At 45.5% G+C, this 19,288-nt stretch overlaps 1 protein-coding gene across 1 annotated transcript in view; it reads right to left on the reverse strand.

The window, feature by feature from the left end:
• Window positions 1-18,859, reverse strand: part of CCDC12 (coiled-coil domain containing 12) — a 53,772-nt gene extending 34,913 nt beyond the window's left edge. The window contains exons 1-2 of the mRNA XM_047772594.1: window positions 18,552-18,859; window positions 18,099-18,453 (exon numbers count right to left, since the gene is read on the reverse strand). Of these exons, the coding sequence (XP_047628550.1) occupies window positions 18,099-18,230 (132 nt within the window). The 5' untranslated portion in view covers window positions 18,231-18,453; window positions 18,552-18,859. The remainder of the gene's footprint in view (window positions 1-18,098; window positions 18,454-18,551) is intronic.
• Between the last annotated feature and the right edge of the window lie 429 nt (window positions 18,860-19,288).

Here is a 19,288-nt window from a genome sequence, read left to right on the forward strand (position 1 = left end):
AAAACAACAAACCTTCTAAAATATAACAGATATCATCATGACCTAGAGTATGCAACCATTTCCTTAAACAGGCCACAGGAGGTATTAGGGGAAAAAATTTGATAAATTGGCCTACATTAAATGAACTTCTGTTCATCAAAGAATGCAATTCAAAGCATGAAAAGTCAAGGCCCAGAGGGGTTGAAGAGATAGGTGCAGTACACATATAGAATATAGGAATCACTCACTCGTATATAGGACAAAGGAATAATGAACTCCCCCAAATCAATAGGAAGACGTGTCAGGCAACCCAATAAAAGGCCTGAACAGGTACTTCACATAAACAAATGAAAAGATTACACAACTTTATTAGTTAAGAAGAAAATGCAAATTTAAACCACAAAGGGATACCTTTACACCTTCGCCAGCAAGGCTAACATGAAAAAGACTAACCATGTAGGAACTCTCTAAATACTGCTGGTGACAGTACTAAATGGTAGAGGCATTTTGGAAAACTGTTAGGCAGTGTCTACCTTATATATTCCCTATGATTGAGCAACTCTTCTAGGCATACACCGTGTAGACATACGTATATATGTTCACTAAGCCATGTAGAAGATTGGGAATAGCAGCATAATCCATAAGAGCTCTAGACTGCAAATCTTGAGAAGAATGGATAAAATGTGATATATTCAAACAATAGAATACTGTACAGTGATAAGAATGAAGTAATGCCACACTTGATAGCTCACGTACATAATGATGGATGAAAGAAGACACATATAAAGAGTATGTACTGTATGATTCCATTTATATAAGGTTCAAAAGTAAGAAAAGTCAACCTGCGGTGTTACAAGTCCCAAGGGATCGATCACTCTTGGGGGTGTAAGCACCTGGGCAGGGGCAGGAGGGGGATTCTGGGCTGCTGCCCTGTGTCTTGATCTGAGTTACCGATTACAGCGCTGTATTTGCTTAGTGAAAATTATTGAGCTGATTTGTATACTTTTCTTTATGTATAATATACTTCAATTAAAAGGTTTAAAAAATTTTAATGCCACCAAATTATTGTTAAAACAGAAAAACTGAAGCCCATTTAAAAACCAAAAATAAATTATTAAAACCTAAAGGGAGGGCTTATTCTGTCTCGCTAATATAAGATGTCAGTCCTCCAAAGAGAAAAGCACCTAGGGCCCTCAAACACACCCAGAAGACAGCCACTTGGACACCAAGAGGGAGGCACACTCCCCCTCACACTCTCCTGGCTCTAGGAGACAAGTGAACACAACCGAGAGATTCACCATCAAGGACACACAAATTCTTTTGTTGCAAAAGCTAAGAGAAAGATTAAATTTCAAGATTTCTTTACTTTCCAATTCCTTTTCCCCATCAGTGAGGACTTGTGAACATCTAGTTACATCCTACAATGCCACAGTGGTCACTGGAAGGCCTGAACAACTGTGTCAGTGGAGGAGCAAGAAGGAGAGACCTTGTCATCTGGCTTCCTGTCCAGAGTCCCTTCTGCTACATGAGGCTGCCTCAGCCACTGCAGGTGAGCTAAAGAGTATAGGAACCAGAACAGCTGTGCATCTACCTCGGGAAGCCCTACCCTGCTGGGGAAACTTAAAAAGAGGCTCACCCTCTGCCCTGGGTCAGATAGTTTCTCACCAGGATGTCAGACTAAGGTAAGGGAAGGTATCATTTTCTTCCCTGAAGCCCAGGGCAGAGTCCCTCCCTATACAGCTCCACAGTGAAGCCAGCACCAGTTCAGGCCCTTCAGGAGAGCACCAAGGGACTCAGCCATGAGGTGGTGGGCTCCTCAGTGCCCATCTCCAGGGAGGCAGTCCTGTGTACTTTGTACAGTCCCTAACCTTCTTCGGGTCTCCACTGTAACATCTGTAAAATAAAGGGGGCCTCAGTGGGGGCAAAACAAGAGTATAGCAGACAGAATAAATGGGGAGTTTCCACTGTGGCACAATGGGTTAACGATACGGCCTGACTCTGGCGTTGCCAGTTCTATCTCCAGCCTGGCACAGTGGGTTAAGGATCTAGCAATGCTGCAGCTGCGGCATGGGTCACAAAAGCCCCGGCTCGGATTCAATCCCTGGCTCGGGAACTTCCATATGCCTCAGGTGCAGCCAAAAAAAGAAAAAGAAGAAAGTATAAATGCACACACCCACTTCTCATTTCTTTTTTTTTTTTTTTTTGTTATTTCTTTGGGCCGCTTCCGCGGCATATGGAGGTTCCCAGGCTAGGGGTCGAATCGGAGCTGTAGCCACCGGCCTACACCAGAGCCACAGCAACGCGGGATCCGAACCGTGTCTGCAACCTACACCACAGCTCACGGCAACGCCGGATTGTTAACCCACTGAGCAAGGCCAGGGACCGAACCCGCAACCTCATGGTTCCTAGTTGGGTTCGTTAACCACTGCGCCACGACGGGAACTCCCCCACTTCTCATTTCTTAACACCTTTCCGTACACACCATCTCTCTTCTCCATCCTGGGAGGCAGGGGTTACTTGGACCTCTTCCAGCTGAAGAAGTGTTAGCTTAGGAACATGAAAAGACTTATTTACTGGCCTCAGAGTTAGCAGAGCAGCACAGAAAGGTAGCAAAAGCAATCTGTCTAGGCAATCCCTGGTGCAGGGAGCCTGAGAGGAACTGCCAGCCCGACTCAGGGCAAAGCAGCATTCAGTTCAAGCAAGAGCCACTCTCAGGGCCTGCCCACCCACAGGGATGGGGGAGGTGAGGGAGGCCTCCAGCTCCACAACACTAGGCCAGACCAGCGAGCCAAGCCACAGGGGTAGTGCCCCAGCCTGGGCTACCTCTCCTAAGAGACCAGTGAGTCTTACAGCTGGGGTCTAGTGAGGCCTTAAGACAGTGGAAAGGAGGCCCAATTCACAGTGAGGCAGTGTGCATGCCTCACCTCTATCCAGCTGGCCTGGACTCCACTGGCACCTTTCCTCCCACACACACTTCCCTGAAACAGCTGGTCAAAGCTCCCAGCCCTACCACCTTGTCCTGCCCAAACCCATCCCCGTCCTCACCTAGCTTCTCTCAGCCCACTGCCCCTCCTTCCAAGTTTCCTCTGCAAACTTCTCCAAGATGCCTATGGGGCAAGCCTCAGGGCATTACTGTGTCCCCACCCTCCCATCCTTTTCCTGGGAGGGTCTGAGCTCAGGGGACCTCATCTAGCCCCAGGCCTTCAAATCCTACCACACAAGCATCTCTCAGCAGTCCAGCCGCCTGCCTGACAGTCTCTGTCCACCTAGATGTCTAATAGTCATCTCAGGCCTAACGTGGCCAAAACTAGACTCCTTATTTCCCCTTCAAAACCACCCTCCCTGCACTTATCTCAGGAATAGGCCAATCGCCCCCACAGTCCATCTGTCAGGATGTCCCATAACCTTGTTCAAGTGCCAGTGCCTCACACCTGGGCTAATGCAGCAGCCTCCTACCTCCACAGAGAGTCAGGTCAGGCACTGGAGCTCAGACCTCCAACGGCTCCATAGCACCCTCAGAGTTAGGTCCAGCTCCTGTGGTCCCAGCCTCCCAGGACCTCTCTTCACTCAGGCCTGCCCTCCAACTTTGACTCTACTCCTGCTACCCAGGGATTCTTTATGTCCCTCAAATAAGCCAAGCTAGTTCTCCACCTGCTTGAAATGTTCTTCCTTAGATCCTGGCATCCCACCCCACCCAAACCCCCCAACCCTCTCCATCTCAAATCTCCCATTCATAAAGATCTTTCCATTCTAGGGCAGCTGTACAGCCCCTCCTCCAACACATGCACTCTCCCTCTCTCTGTCCCAACACCCCACCCTTCCCTGTTCACAAGTAGTTTACTGTCTAGCCGCTCCTCCCATGAAGCTCCTGGAGGCAGGGAGGCAGTCTTATTCATAGGCTGGATACCCAGGGCCTGGCACACAGCTGGTGCTCAATAAATACTTGTTTGGTGGCTGCCTGGAGAGTTCCTGCAGTGAAGAAGGGCACCTACTGCTCTAGGGAAAGGTGTTCTACTTCCTTTTGTCAAGGGAGAATGTTAAGGGAGTGATTAGAGATTTCCAGAAAAAAATGCTATATTAGAATCATCTGGGGAACTTTAAAAATGCCTGGATTTCTAGGCGCTATTCCAAGATCCTGATAGGCAGTCCGAGATGGGGCCAGAGAAGAGAATGTCTTCCTAAGGGTTTTGATGCGCAGGTAGATCTGAGAACCTCTGACTGATCCAATAACTTCATTTCACACAAGAACAAGTCGGCGTCCTCCAAAGGGATGACTCAATCCAAAGTTTCAACATTAGTTCATAAACAGGTGTCTGTGTTGGGAGCCCAAAGCTCCCATCCACAAGTTCTCCTTCTCACTAGCTAGCTGTAAGACCTCAGGGTCTGAGCAGAGCTGGAGAAGTGAAGGTCATACCTTAAGATTGAAAGGGAACTGCACTTCATCTAGGATCTGCAAATCCACTCTTTGTATTAATATAACATTTGTGCATTAAAAATGAATTTCAGCTTCCAGGAATTAGGGCCAGGGTGAGTGAAGCAAGGGGACCAGGAGGATATCCTCTCTGCTTCCATCAAAAAAAGGACCACCTCTGCATCAATAATAAATATATAGGAGTTCCCATCATGACTCAGCAGTGCAAACCCAACTAGCACATATGAGGATTCAGGGTCAATCCCTGGCCTTGCTCAGTGGGTTAAGGATCTGGCATTGCTATGGTGTAGGTCTATAAGTAAATGCTGGAGAGAGTGTGGAGAAAGGGAACCCTCCTACACTGTTGGTGGGAATGTAAATTGGTGGTGCTTTCCAACCACTTTGGAAAACAGTATGGAGGTTCCTCAGAAAACTAAATATAGAACTACTATATGATCCAGCCATCCCACCCTTGGGCATACATCCAAACAAAATTGTAACTCAAAAAGACACATGTACTCCTATGTTCACTGCAGCACTATTCACTATAGCCAAATCATGCAAATGACCTAAATCTCCATCTACAGATAAACGGATTAAAAAGATGTGATACATATATACAATGGAATATTATTTAGCCATAAAAAAGAATGAAATAATGCCATTCACAGCAGCATGGATGCAACTAGAAATTATCATACTAAGTAAATCAGAAAGAGAAGGACAAATACTATATGATACCACTTATATGTGTAATCTAAAATATGGCACAAATAAACCTATCTACAAAACAGAAATAGATGCACAGACATGGAGAATAGACTTGTAGTTGCCAAGGGAGAAGAGGGAGGGAGTGGGATAGATTGGGAGTTTGGGATTAATAGATGCAAACTATTACATTTAGAATGGACAGACAATAAGGTCCCACATACAGCAAAGGGAACTATATTCAATTTCCTGGGATAGACCAAGATAGAAAATAGCATTTAAAAAAAAGAACATAGGCACTATACTAAGAAAAAAAAAAAAAAAGAACGTAGGCATTCTCATTGTGGCTCTATGGTAATGAATTCGACTAGTATCCCTGAGGATGCATGTTCAATCCATAGCCTCGCTCAGTGGGTTAAGGATCCGCTGTTGCCGTGAACTGTGGTGTAGGTTGCAAATGCAGCTCGGATCTGGCACTGCTGTCCTTGTGGTGTAGGCCGGCAGCTAGAGCTCCAATTCAACCCCTAGCCTGGGAACTTCCATATGCTGCGGGTGTGGCCCTAAAAAAAAAAAAAAAACAACAACCCACTAGGGCCACATCCACCCACTGTCACCCCATAGAGAGGTTTGGAGGACTACCTGACCTCCCCACCTCCTAGAGGGCAGGGGAAATAGGACAGACACCAATGTTTATAAAAGGCCCACGTATAAGACCCTGAGCTGGACACGTCTCAGATCTCTTTCACTGTGTTCCCAGCTACTGATAAGGTCAAAAGCCATGTCTGAATTTTACAGTCAAGGATAGGAAGGCTCAGAGTTTTAAAAGATCTGCTCCAAAAAAAAAAAGGATCTTCCTCGTTGGTTAAGGATCTGATGTTGTCACTGCAGTGGCTCAGGTTGCTGCTGTGGTGCAGGTTCAATCCCTGGCCTGGGAACTTCCACATGCTGGGGCAGGGGGTGCTTGGCAAAAAAAAAAAAAAAAAGGATCTGTTGTGGTCTCCCAGATGTGATGGAGCTGAGATTTAAACCAGATCATCTGGCTCCAAAGCATGGCTCCCACCAGGCAGCCTGACGGCAATTTCTGTGTGTGATGGAAAGGAGACCCCTTCCTGGGGGCTGCTTGTTCCCAAGCTTCTAGGAGTGAGGAGTGAAGAGGGATATAGGGCCAGGGTTTAATAGACCATCCAGGGTTGGCAGCATCTCCTCAAAGCATGGACACAAGAGGTCCCTTCAGGAGTTCCCATCGTGGCTCAGTGGAAAAGAATGTGACTAGCATCCATGAGGACACAGGTTCAATCCCTGGCCTTGCTCAGTGAGTTAAGGACCCAGTATTGCTGTAAGCTCTGTTGTAGGTCACAGGCGTGGCTCGGATCATGTGTTGCTATGGCTCTGACATAGGCCAGCAGCTGTAGCTCCGATTAGACCCCTAGCCTGGGAACCTCCACATGCAGTGGGTTTGGCCCTAAAAAAAAAAAGGCAAATTAAAAAAAAGAAGAAGAAGAGGTCCCTTTGGCCTCAGGTTTCCTGGACTATTAAATAGGAAAAAACAACACTGACCTTGAAGAGCTGCTTCAGGGACTAAACAAGTCAACAGACTATCAATGCAGGCAGGAGGCAGTGACCTCTTCAAGCGCCTTCGAAATGAGGCTGTATTGGGCACGGCAATGTGGCCACAGGTGGCAGGGACAGAGACAACTTTCTGAGACATGAGCAGGACACGGACAAGTTAGACTCCCCTTGGGCTCTCCTCCATCCACCCCCCACCCCAACACTTGCTAGCCCTTCGCTCCAGCTCCCTCTTCTGACCCACTTATCCCACATTGGCCAGGACCTTCCCTGGAACACTCGAGGCAGAAAGTTTCAACATGCTCCCCTCTGCCTGGGCATTGCTCCTACTCTCCACATAAACATTTCATAAATGTCAAAATCACAAGTGTACCACTGAATGGTCAGTGCTGAACACCAATATGTGCACACACAGAAGGTCAGGAATAACTATCTGCTGGAGACACCAGCCACAACGACTTACAACTTCAAAGCCCTCTGCCCCACCTCTAGGCTCCCAAAGGCTGATCTGATGGCACCTCTGGGTTTCCACCTACCCGCTCCCTCTCAGCTCTCAATAAATGGGAATTCAGGTAGAGACAGGGTCTCTTATGGATTGGACTAGAGAGAGCAAGTCCTCCAGAGATGCACTGTCCTATAAGGTAGCCATAAATCAAGTGTGGCTGTTCAAATGTAAATTTATTAAAGTTGAATAAAGTTAATGTCATGTTAGCCACATTTCAAGGGCTCAAGAACCACATGTGGCACTTGTTGGGCTGCCCCATAGAGGCCTACAAGGCGTGTACATGCCCCGCCTGAAGATAGAAGAAAGAACCCAGGGTCAGTGACAGAGACATTAATGGTTTAATGCACAGGAGAGCTTACACATCCAAAGCAAGGTCCTGGAGCAATACCCCACCACATGCAGCAGACAGCAGGCAGGACACAGCGGCAGTCCTCTCTTCAGAGCAGAACGAGGGATTGCTAGTTACAGGGGGAATTGACATCAGGTTAGCTCCTTAGCTACCAAGGAAACTAGCAGAGGGGCATGCCCCCTGCCTCCCCCTTGGTAAGAACAATCACTTGGTGGGGCCTGGGGCAGTATGTAGAAACATCAGTTATGTACAGAGGGCATAAGTGAAAGCAGGTAATGGTCGAGCAGGGGGTGCAGAGACAGCAAGACAACATTCATCTTGAGCAGCCTGACCATACATACAATACTGGACGGCACAGGTTATATGTAGAGCACTGAACGGTGCTTCTCTGATCTCCAGAGCCAGGTGAAAAACAGGGGCTGCTGTCAAACATGCAAGTTGACAGCCAGATCTTTGCCCTGAGGTCAGACCCAACCCCTGAGGGGCTGGCCAGTCAGATAACCAGTCTCCCTCAGTCTCAGAAAGAGTCCAATCCAGGCCAAGCATCCATCGGCAGAGCCAACAGCCAAGGGGCAAGTGTTTGTGCCAAGTTAATTACCCTTAGAAGCCTTCATCTGGCAGCTGAGGAAGAGGTCAGAGAACAAAGTGGCCTCACAGTGCCCTGCTGGACAGCATGGTAGAGAGATACCACAGAACTTCATCTACAACCTTGAACTGTTCACCTACTCACCCAGCTTGGAACTTCTGGATGAGCATCAGGAAATGAGGTTCAAATGCAATATAGGAATATGTGCCTGGACAGGCTGCCTGCCCTCCTAGCACTGGCACCTGCAGATCTTGGCCACTAAAGCATCCAGCAGCACTTTCAGGCCTCACCCCTGCCCCAATCTCTGCCAAGTGCTTGCTGTCAAACCCTCTGAAGCACCCGCCACTGTTCCCATTTCTGAACTGCTCCTCTAAAACAGACCTTTCAGCTACTTTAATACTACCTTCCCAGTTCCATCCACCATGGCTCAGCCGACACTCTACTCTGCCTTCTCATGAGGCGTTCCTGGACTCAGCTTAGCTTTCCCAGGAAATAAGCCCAGCAGTACAGCCTAATATATATGGTCTTTCTACCTGTCAACCTGGCTGACCTACAGGATGTTGTTACAGGCAGAGCTACCCTCTTCATAAAAGCTTCCCGCCCCCCCCCCACCGCCGCCCGGCAGGGGGTCTTGCATGAGCTGAAATCCAGAAGTCACTTAGGCTCCATGCCCTGGGGCACCTCAGCACCTCTGAACCTCTCCTTGCCTTGCCACCTCAAATCAGTTGCATTAAGTGGGCTATCAAGGAAGCCCTTAGTAAAACTGCCCACCTGCACAAACATGATGGAGCTTTACTGCTGAATAATATACAGGAACCTTATGATCGGTCCATCTGTCACTATCCCAGGACTGACTCTTCCACACTGTAGTAAATTATGAATTTACAGTCTGGTGGGGGAGGGGACCATGAGGAAAATTAACCCCATACCTGAAACCCTGGTGCCTTCAGCAAAACCACACATAGAAGGTATTAATGAAAGACCTGCCACCCGGTTTAGGGAGCCAGTAGGGAACCACCCTGTGGGGCAGAAAGGTACCCTCCATCAGCAGGGGCAGGCTGAGGCAGCGCTCCACCCTGGTGTCTGTCCCAAGGGGCCTCATCCTCACATCAGAGGACTGAACTATAAGTGGGGCACCACTTCCTTCTGGTGAGAGGAGACCCCTTGCTTCCTAGCTGCAGGCAGCAGGGAGGCCATTCTCTCCCCTAGCCCCCACCCTGGAACCCCCGGGCTCACCACTCACAGGTCCCACAAGAAATGACTATGGGCTGGAAAATTAACCCAGACTTTAGAACCTTGACTGTCTTTTTTCACCATCCCAATAGTAACGTAGCTCAAGAACTGTGGCGATTAAACGTGACACTGAAAACTCGGCTAACAAAAGATAGCTATTTTGGACTTTATCAAAAATTTTAAAACTTCTTGAGTTCCCATCATGGCACAGTGGAAGCGAATTGGCTAGGAACCATGAGGTTGCAAGTTCGATCCCTGGCCTTGCTCAGTGGGTTAAGGATCTAGCATTGCCATGAACTGTGGTGTAGGTCGCAGATGCAGCACAGATCTGGCGTTGCTGTGGCTCTGGTGTAGGCTGGCAGTTGTAGCTCTGATTAGACCCCTAGCCTGGGAATCTCCATATGCCATAGGTGCAGCCCTAAAAAAAAAAAAAAAAAATTAACTTTTATGCATCAAGGGACACTAAGAGTGAAAAGACAACCCAAAGAATGGGAGAAAATATTTGCCCGTTATCTGATAATAGTCTAATGTCCGCAGCATATAAAGAAATGAACAACTCAAAAACCAAAAGACAAACAACCCAATTAAAAAATGGGCAAGGACATGAATAGATAGTTTTCCAAAGAACATATACAAGTGGCAAATGAGCACATAAAAAGAGGCTCAATAGCGATAATCATTAGAGAAATGCAAATCAAAACCACAATGAGATACCACCTCACATCTACTAGGAGAGCTATAATTTTCTTTTTAAAGGAAAAATCACAAGTGTTGGCAAGTATGTAGAGAAATTGGAACCTTCATGCATTCTGAGTAGTAGTGGAAAATGGTACAGCTGTTGTGGCGAATAGTTTGGTGGTTTCTCAAAAAGTTAAACATAGAATTACTATGTGACCCAGCAATTCCACTCCTTAGGAACATATCCAAAAGAACTGAAAAGAGAGACTCAGAAAAATGCTTACCAAAAAGTACACCAATACACCAATGACAGTATTAGTCACAACTGCCACAGGTGTCTATCAACAGGTGAGCAGATAAACAAAATATGGTATATACATATAATGGAATATTGTTCCGCCTTTAAAAAGGAACAAAACTCAACAGAACTCTATGGGCTAAGAATTTGGCATTGTCTCTGTGGTGGCTTGGGTCACTGCTAAGGCACAGGTTCAATCCCTGGCCCTGTAACTTCTACATGCTGTGGATGCAGCTAGGAAAAAAAAAAGGAACAAAACTCTATCACATGTTAGAATATGGATGAACCTTGAAGACTTACACTTATGCTAAGTGAAATAATCCAAACACAAAAGAATATTCTAAAGATTCTATTTGAGTTATTTACATTAGGCAAATTCATAGAAACAAAAAGTGGATTAAAGGATACAAGAGGCAAAAACAAAAAACAAACAAACCCATTGGAGTTCCCATTGTGGCTCAGCAGGTTAAGAACCTGAATACTATCCATGAGGACACAGGTTCGATCCCTGGCCTAGATCAGTGGGTTAAGGATCCAGCATTGCCCTGAGCTACGATGTAGGTAGCACTTGTGGCTCAGATCTGGCATGGCTGTGGCTGTGGTGTAGGCCAGCAGGTGCAGCTCCAATTCTACCCTAGCCTGGTAACTTCCATATGCTATGGGTTTGGCCTAAAAAACAAAACAAAACAAAACAAAAAACCCACAAACAAACAAACAAAAACAAAAAAAGAGGATACAAGAGGCTAGGGTAAGAGAGGAATGGGGAGTTATTGCTTAATGGGTGCAGAGTTTCTGTTTGGAGTGATGAAAACATTTTAGCAATAGCGGTGATGGTTGCACAACATTGTGAATATACTTAATGCCCATGAAAAATGGTTAAATTACAAGTTTTATGTCATACAGATTTTACCATAATAAAGACATACACCAGAGTTCCCATTGTGGCATAGTGGAAACAAATCCAATTAGTATCCATGAGGATGCGGATCCAATCCCTGGCCTTGCTCAGTGGGTTGCCAGGAGCTGTGGTGTAAGTCCCAGACTTGGCTGGATCTGGCATGACCGTGGCTGTGATGCAGGCCAGCAGCTGCAGCTCCAATTTAATTCCTAGCCTGGGAACTTCCACATACCATGGGTGTGGCCCTAAAAAGCAAAAAAAAAAAAAAAAAAAAAAACAACCAAAAACCCCTACAAAACTGGGGTAAATAAAGCTATACCCAGTCTTATCAGTGGGATCAAGGGCCAGAATCAGCACTAATTAGGTTTTTTTTTTCGGCCCCAACTGTGGCATGCGTAAGTTCCTACATCAGGGACCAAACCCGCATCACAGCAGTGACTCAAGCCACAGAAGTGACAATGCTGGATCCTTAATCTGCTGAGCCACCAGGCAACTCCTAGGACTAATTAGGATCTTAATTAAAAGGAATTAAGGCCTGTACATATGGGCAGTTTGCACTTGAGGTCTAACTTGTTTTCTACTATTGTTTTGGGGGAATATAATTCACAAAATATCAAGAATCAAAAAGTATATAGCAAAGTTTCTCAACACATCCCTACCCCGCATCTGAGCAACCAGTCCAAGTCAGCGCATAAAGAGAGTACCACCTGTTCTCACAGTCCCTCCTCACCCCAGCACTCACCTGGAATACCTACTTAGTTTTGTGACTTTGGGCAAACCACCTCACATTAACTGGCCTCAGGGCTTCTACCTATAAATCAGCCCTCCTCCTTCCTTCTCTTCAGGGTTGTCAACAAGACCAGAAAAGATAAGCCAGGCAAGTGATAACATTAGCCATATTAAATCTGAAAACATTGTTGTCTTTAATAAAGAAATTGAACTGCTAGAGCTACAGGGTAAAATAGAAGCACCATTAACTCGCTCTCTTTCCTTCTTTCCCTTTCTCCATTACACTATCTCCATGTAACACTACATATATTTTATCTGACCATCTGTTCCCCCAGCTAAATGGAAGCTGCTTGGGGCACAGACTTCCAGCACCTCAATGACTGCTGCACAGGAGATGCTCAGTACACAGCTGTTGAAGAAATGGATTACTGGCTCTAATAATCCATTTTTAAATAAGCCAGGAGTTCCTGCTGTGGCTCAGTGGGTTAAGAACCCAACTAGTATCCATGAGGATGCAGGTTCGATGCCTAGCCTCGCTCAGTGGGTTAAGGATCCAGCATTGCCACAAGGTGCAGTGTAGGATCTGGCATTGATGTGGCTGTGGTGTAGGCCAGTGGCTGCAGCTCCAATTGAACCCCTAGCCTGGGAACCTCTATATGCTGTGGATGCAGACCTAAAAAGATAAAAAGAAAAGAGAAAAAGAGAAAGAAAGAAACAAGCCAAACAACATTTCATCACCTGCCACTGATCAACCACTGCATGGAAACTGAAAAGTCAAATAAAAATTCTAACTTCCCCTTTCTAAGCAGACAAAGGACTATCAGAGTGGAATAATTAGGTACTCCTAGGTAGGCATGCCAGGAAAGGAAAACACTTGCAATGGAGTCAAGATTGTGGCTTCACAACAACTGTTTTTTAAAATGAATGCAAGGAAACGCCAAAGGCCAGTGAGATTTCATTTCCAAGAGAGAAGCCATGTGATTTCTAAATGTATATTTTTCAGAAGTGAGTTCACAACCAAGAGCTTTCTGAAGTCAGAACTATGAAGACTAAACCCAATTAAAGCAGTAATTAGGGAGTTCCCGTCGTGGCGCAGTGGTTAACGAACCCAACTAGGAACCATGAGGTTGCGGGTTCAGTCCCTGCCCTTGCTCAGTGGGTTAACGATCCAGCGTTGCCGTGAGCTGTGGTGTAGGTCGCAGATGTGGCTCGGATCCCGCGTTGCTGTGGCTCTGGCGTAGGCCGGTGGCTACAGCTCCGATTTGACCCCTAGCCTGGGAACCTCCATATGCCGCAGGAGCAGCCCAAGAAATAGCAACAACAACAACAACAAAAGACAAAAGACAAAAAAAAAAAAAAAAAGCAGTAATTAGTATGCCAATAAATTGGATAACCTAGATGAAATGGAAAAATTCCTAGAAACACACAATGTAACTAAATAGATTTATGAAGAAATTAAAAATCTGAATAGATCTGTAACTAAAAAAGAAACTGAACAACTAACCCAACAAAGAAAAGCCCAGGCTTCTACCAAACACTTAAAGAATTAACTTAGAGTCCTTCACAAACTCTTCAAAAAATAAAATTGAAGATGAGGGAATACTTCCTAAATCATTCTATGAGATCAGCACTACCCTGATAACAAAGCCAAAGATATTGTAAGAAAATTATAGATCAATATCCCTTATGAATATTGTTGCAAAAATCCTCTAACAAAATACTAGCAACCTGAATTTAGCATCATATTAAAAGGTTTATACACAATAGCCAAGTGGAATTTATACTCCCAGAATGCAAGGATGGTTCAACATATAAAAATCAATCGATGTAGTAACAGAATGAAGGAAAAAAAAAACAAAAAACACACTCAATCACTTCAATTGATGAAGAAAAAGCATCTGACAAAATTCAAATTCTTTTCATGATAAAAATATTCAACAAACTAGGAATAGAAGGAAACTTCCTCTACATGATAAAGAGCATATATAAAAAACCCAAAGTAAACATCACACTCAATGGCGAAAGACTGAATGCTTTTCCCTAAGATCAGGAGCAAAAAAGATGCCTGCTTTCATCACTTCTATTCAACATGGCACTGAAAGTCCTAGCCAGAGCAATTAGACAAGAAAAGAAACAAAAGGTATCCAAAAGAAGTGAAATTATTTCTATTCACTGATGACATGATCTTATATGCAGAAAACCTAGAGTCCAACAAAAAAAAATAAATACACAAATAAATAGAGCAAAGTTCTAGGATAAAAAATCAAAAGACAAAAATCAGCAGCATTTCAGAGTTCCCACTGTGGCTCAGTGATAACGAATCTGACTAGTATCCAGGAGGATGTGGGTTCGATCCCTGCCCCTGCTCAACAGGTTAAGGATCGGTGTTGCCTCAAGCTGCTGCGTAGATCGCAGATGCAGCTCAGATTTGGTATTGCTGTGGCTGCGGCAAAGACCAGCAGCTGCAGCTCTGATTCTACCCCTAGCCTGGGAATTTCCATATGCTGCAGGTGCAGCCTTTAAAAAAAAAAGGGCAGCATTTCTATACACTGGCAATCAAAGATCTGAAAAGGAAATTAAGAAAGCATTCTCATTTAAAACAGCACCAAAAAGAATAAAATACTTAAGAATATATTTACCAAGGAAGCCAAAGACTTGTACAATAAAAACTACAAGAGTATCGCTGAGAGAAATTAAAGACTTAAATAAACAGAAAGACATCACATGCTGAGGCACTGGAAGACATAGTATTTTTAGGATGGCAATTCACCCAAAATGATCTACAAGGTTCAGAGCAATCCCTATCAAAAATATCAACATCTCAAGTTTTTTTGCACAAATAGAAGAATCTATCCTGGAGTTCCCATTGTGGCTCAGCGGTAATGAACCTAACTAACTAGTATGCCTGAGGATCCCTGGCCTCAGTCAGTGGGTTAAGGATCTGGTGTTGCTGTGAGCTGTGGTGTAAGCTGCAGACACAGCTTGGATCTGGCTGGCATTGCTGTGGCTGTGGTGCAGACTAGCAGCTACAGCTCCAATTCGACCCCTAGCCTGGGAACATCCATATGCCACAGGTTCAGCCCTAAAAAGACAAAGAAAAGAAAAACCTATCCTAAAATTCATGTAGGCTATCAAGGGATCTTGAATAGCTAAAACAATCTTGAAAGAGAACTAAGGAGAAGGACTCACACTTCCTAATTTCAAAACTTACTACAAAGCTACAGTAATCAAAATGATGTGGAAATCACATAAGGACAGACAAAGAGACCAATGGGACAGTACAGACAGCCTAGAAATAAACACTCACATATATGGTTAAATGTTTTTCAACAAGGGTGCCAAGAGCATTCCATAGAGAAAGGACAGTCTTTTCAACAAGCGGTACTGGGAAAGCCAGATAATCACATGCAAAAGAATGTACTGGACCCTTACATTATATCATATACAAATGCTAGTGGAGAATGGATCAAAGACCAAAATGTAGGAGCTAAAACTATAAAACTCTTAGAATAAAACAGAGGCAAAAAGCTTCATGATCTTGGATTTGACAATGGTTCATTAGATACCAAAAGCAGGATCAACAACAGAAGAAAAAAGATAAAATGAACTTAATCAAAATTTAAAACTTTGTGCATCAAGGACATTACCAGGAAAGTAAAAAGACAATCTTGGAAATGGGAGAAAATATTTGCAAATCGCATGTCTGATAATGGGTTAATATCCAGAATACATTAAGAACTCCTACAACTTCAAAAAAAAAAAAAAAAAAAAAGGAGTTCCTGTCGTGGCGCAGTGGTTAACTAATCCGACTAGGAACCATGAGGTTGCGAGTTCGATCCCTGGCCTTGCTCAGTGGGTTAAGAATCCGGCGTTGCCATGAGCTGAGGTGTAAGTCGCAGACGTGGCTTGGATCCCGCGTTGCTGTGGCATAGGCCAGCAGTTGTAGCTCTGATTAGACCCCTAGCCTGGGAACCTTCCTATGCCGCGGGAAGCGGCCCTAGAAAAGGCAAAAAGGCAAAAAAAAAAAAAAGAAAGAAAGAAAAAGAAACCAGAATCCTTGTGCTTTGCTGCTGGGAATGTAAAATAATGTGGCTGCTATGGAAAACAGGGCGGTCCCTCAAAAAGTTAAACACAATTACTGTATGATTCCAAAACTCCACTTGTGGAATATGCACACAAAATAATTGAAAACAGGGACTCAAACAGATATTTGTATGTCCATTACTCACAAGAGCCAAAAGCTAGAAGCAATCCAAGTGCCCATTAACAGATGAATGGATAAACAAAATATACTATATACACACAAAGGAATATCGTTCAGCCTTAAAGAGGAATGAAATTCTGACATAGGCTATAACACAAATGAACCTTGACAACATGCTGAATGAAATAAGCTTGTCATAGGAAGACAAAGATTATGTAGTTCTACTTATATGAGATATCTAGAATAGGCAAATTCATAGAGACAGAAAGTAGAATGGTGGTTGCCATTATATTACCAGCTAGGGAGAAGGGAACAGGGAGTTATTGCCTAATGCATACATGGTTTCCATTTGGGATGATGAAAAAGTTCTGGAAATAGTGATAGTTACATAATATTGTGAATTGCCTTAATGCCACTGAATTGTACACTTACAATAGTACATTTATGTTATGTATGTTCTACCACACTTTTTTTAAAAGAAAAAATAATAATAGGCCCTTATTTTCAGCACATTGAGAGGATCCCTCCTAAAAGGCAGGATTTCCTGATAGCATAGAGTATCCTTCCCTTGGCAATGGGATCTGAGAATGCTATCTCGTCCTTTGTATTCTGACCTCAAGGTCAATTCCAATAATCTGGACCCTAAATCCCAACCAACAGCTCAGGCTGACTACCATTTGAAAGGCTGAGGCCTGAGCTTCCTTAGGCCAGGCAGTTTGCAGGGCTAACTGTTTGAGGGGGTTGACAAGTTGCCAAAAAAAGCAGAAGCCAATCCTGCTGCTTTCACTCTCTTATTACTTCCCCTTTCACTTTCCCACAGGACACCAGACAGCCATGCAGAAAGGAAACAAAGGCCAAACTGACCAGTCTGATTATTTTATTTGGAAAATGGAGTCTCTTGTTTCCTCCCCCATCCCTTGCAAGTATAAATATTTAATATTCTCTGTATTTTGTAGAGTCGAAGACTAAATTTTCGTCCATTCAAAAACAGCAGAACGAAAAACCCCCATCCACTGTGCCTTGTGGATTCTGGGGCCCTTTCATACGATTGTTAGATCTTAAAATAACCCAGTGAGAATGAATGCTTAGGGGTTGTTATCCTCCACTGGAGAAATAAAGAAACCGAGTCTCAGAGAGATGAAGCAATTCGTCCCACGCCCCACAGCTCCAAAGTGACGAAACCAGGGTTTGCACGCATGAAGTGAACTTCACAGTTCTCCTTCCTCTCGATTACTTTGGAAAGATGAACAAAAGAGAAATGGAATGAGGCCATTTCGGTGTCAAACAAGACCAAGGAAAAATGCTTCTGAGTTTGGCAACTAGTAGGTATAGGAAGCCCATCATCAGAGAAGAGCTTGATAAAGAAGTGAGTGCCCGCCTCTTTCTCTGAGGCGTACGCTAACCTAGAAATGGATTTTCTTTTTTCTTTTCTTTTCTTTTTGTCCTCAACGATTCCAGCTAGCCTCCCAGAGCACAGTGCTATACTGTCCCGTCCCCCAAGCCGCTCTGGAGGACAGAGGAGTCTGCCTCCGCCAGACTCCAAAATTTCACCAAGTGTAGAAGGTTGCTTGGTCATGGGAAAACGGAAAATTCAGCGTGCTTAGACGCGAGCATATCACGCCTAAAACAACGAGCACCTGAAATTAGATGTGGCCTGGAGACCCACGCAGAAAACACCAGATAATTGCCAAACAGCCCGCAACACGTTGACCATCGCCGTACCCGTACCCACGCATGCGCAACAGCACCAGCGCAGGACTAGCACCAGCGCAGTACTAGTACCGCTCCGGCAGCACCAGACTCGGTGGGCGGACGCAGACGCCGCGCGCATGCTCCTGCGGCGCGCATGCGCGTATTTAGCAGTCGCCTTTTCCATTAGTCTCCCGCCTCTGGTCCCAGTCCTGGATCCGAACGCCGGCTACCTCGGCCACGGTCCTCACTTTGCATTTCTCACCTTGCGCCCGGTTTTCTCCCGTAGGGCCTTCAGCCGTTCCTTTCGCCGCAATGCCTCTTCCTCCAACCGGCCCACACCGGTCGCAGTAGCCGCCATCTTGCCAGCCGACCCCCCTCTCCTCTCGTCCAGCATCGCGCAGGCCCAAGGCGTAGATTAATCTCTTACAGCCAATCCAGGGACGGGAATGGGAGAGCCGGCAGTCTTGAAAGCCAACCAATGCTGAGTTGCTATAGGAGGGCCCGCCCTCTTCCTCCCCAGCAACTCGCCTAACTTGCCTCTGGCCGGCAAAGAAGTAGGCTCTAAGGCTCGATTCGTCCAACGCCAATCAATGAGAAAGTGGCAAGTGGAATCAGACCTGAGTGGAGGAGGATAGAGCGCATCGATCACCCTGGTTTTGCCTAAGCGCCAACCACTGCTCACTCCATGCTGAACACTTGGAATACCCTGACTTACCTTTGTCCACTTGTCTTTATTCTTCAAGGCTTGAAGAAACCTTCCCTGACTCTCCACTCCAACCCCAGCTTAAGAGGTCCTTCTTAAGCTCTCAGTGGCTTCCTGGATGGATCTGTTTAATGGGCCCTTGGGCCCTTCTCTGTCCACTCTCAGCTCAAGACAAAGCCTAAGAAGAGGCGGGGTTGGCTGGGGGGCATTTTCCTCTGAGTTCATGGTTGATGCCCTCCCACCCCTAACCCAGGGTCAGACTGCCAAACCTGGGAAAGAGCAAACCCCATCTTCCAACTTGGGTCCAGTGGGCCCCAGGGGACCACGCTGAGTTTAGTTCCTAAGAACTAAGCTGAGAATTAGTTTGGCCTCTGCTGCAGCAGGTGGCCAAGAGGTCCAGTGTTCCCCAGCAGAAGTTGCCAAGGTATTCTTTCCCAAGCTAATTAGCATGCCCCGAGAACCACTTTGCCTGAAGTCAAGATCTTCTGACAGCCTGTCCAGATTCCAGAGCCACACCTCCTCCTACCTGGGAAGAGGAGGCCAAGCTTCCTCCCTTCCCTCCAGTCTACTTGTCTCTCAGCAAGGCTGTTCCCTGCTTGGGACCTTCTCCCCAGTCTGGCAGCAGGTAGACACCCACTCCTTCCTTCCCAATTCCCTTCAGAGGTCACAGAACCCAGTGCCACAGAACCCTGTCCAGCCAGCCCCCGTGCACAACCCCCTTGACTTCAGTAACCTGGGCCTTTTGGTTC

The sequence above is a fragment of the Phacochoerus africanus genome, chromosome 1 (genome assembly GCF_016906955.1).
Source record: "Phacochoerus africanus isolate WHEZ1 chromosome 1, ROS_Pafr_v1, whole genome shotgun sequence".
Classification (NCBI taxonomy): Eukaryota; Metazoa; Chordata; class Mammalia; order Artiodactyla; family Suidae; genus Phacochoerus; species Phacochoerus africanus.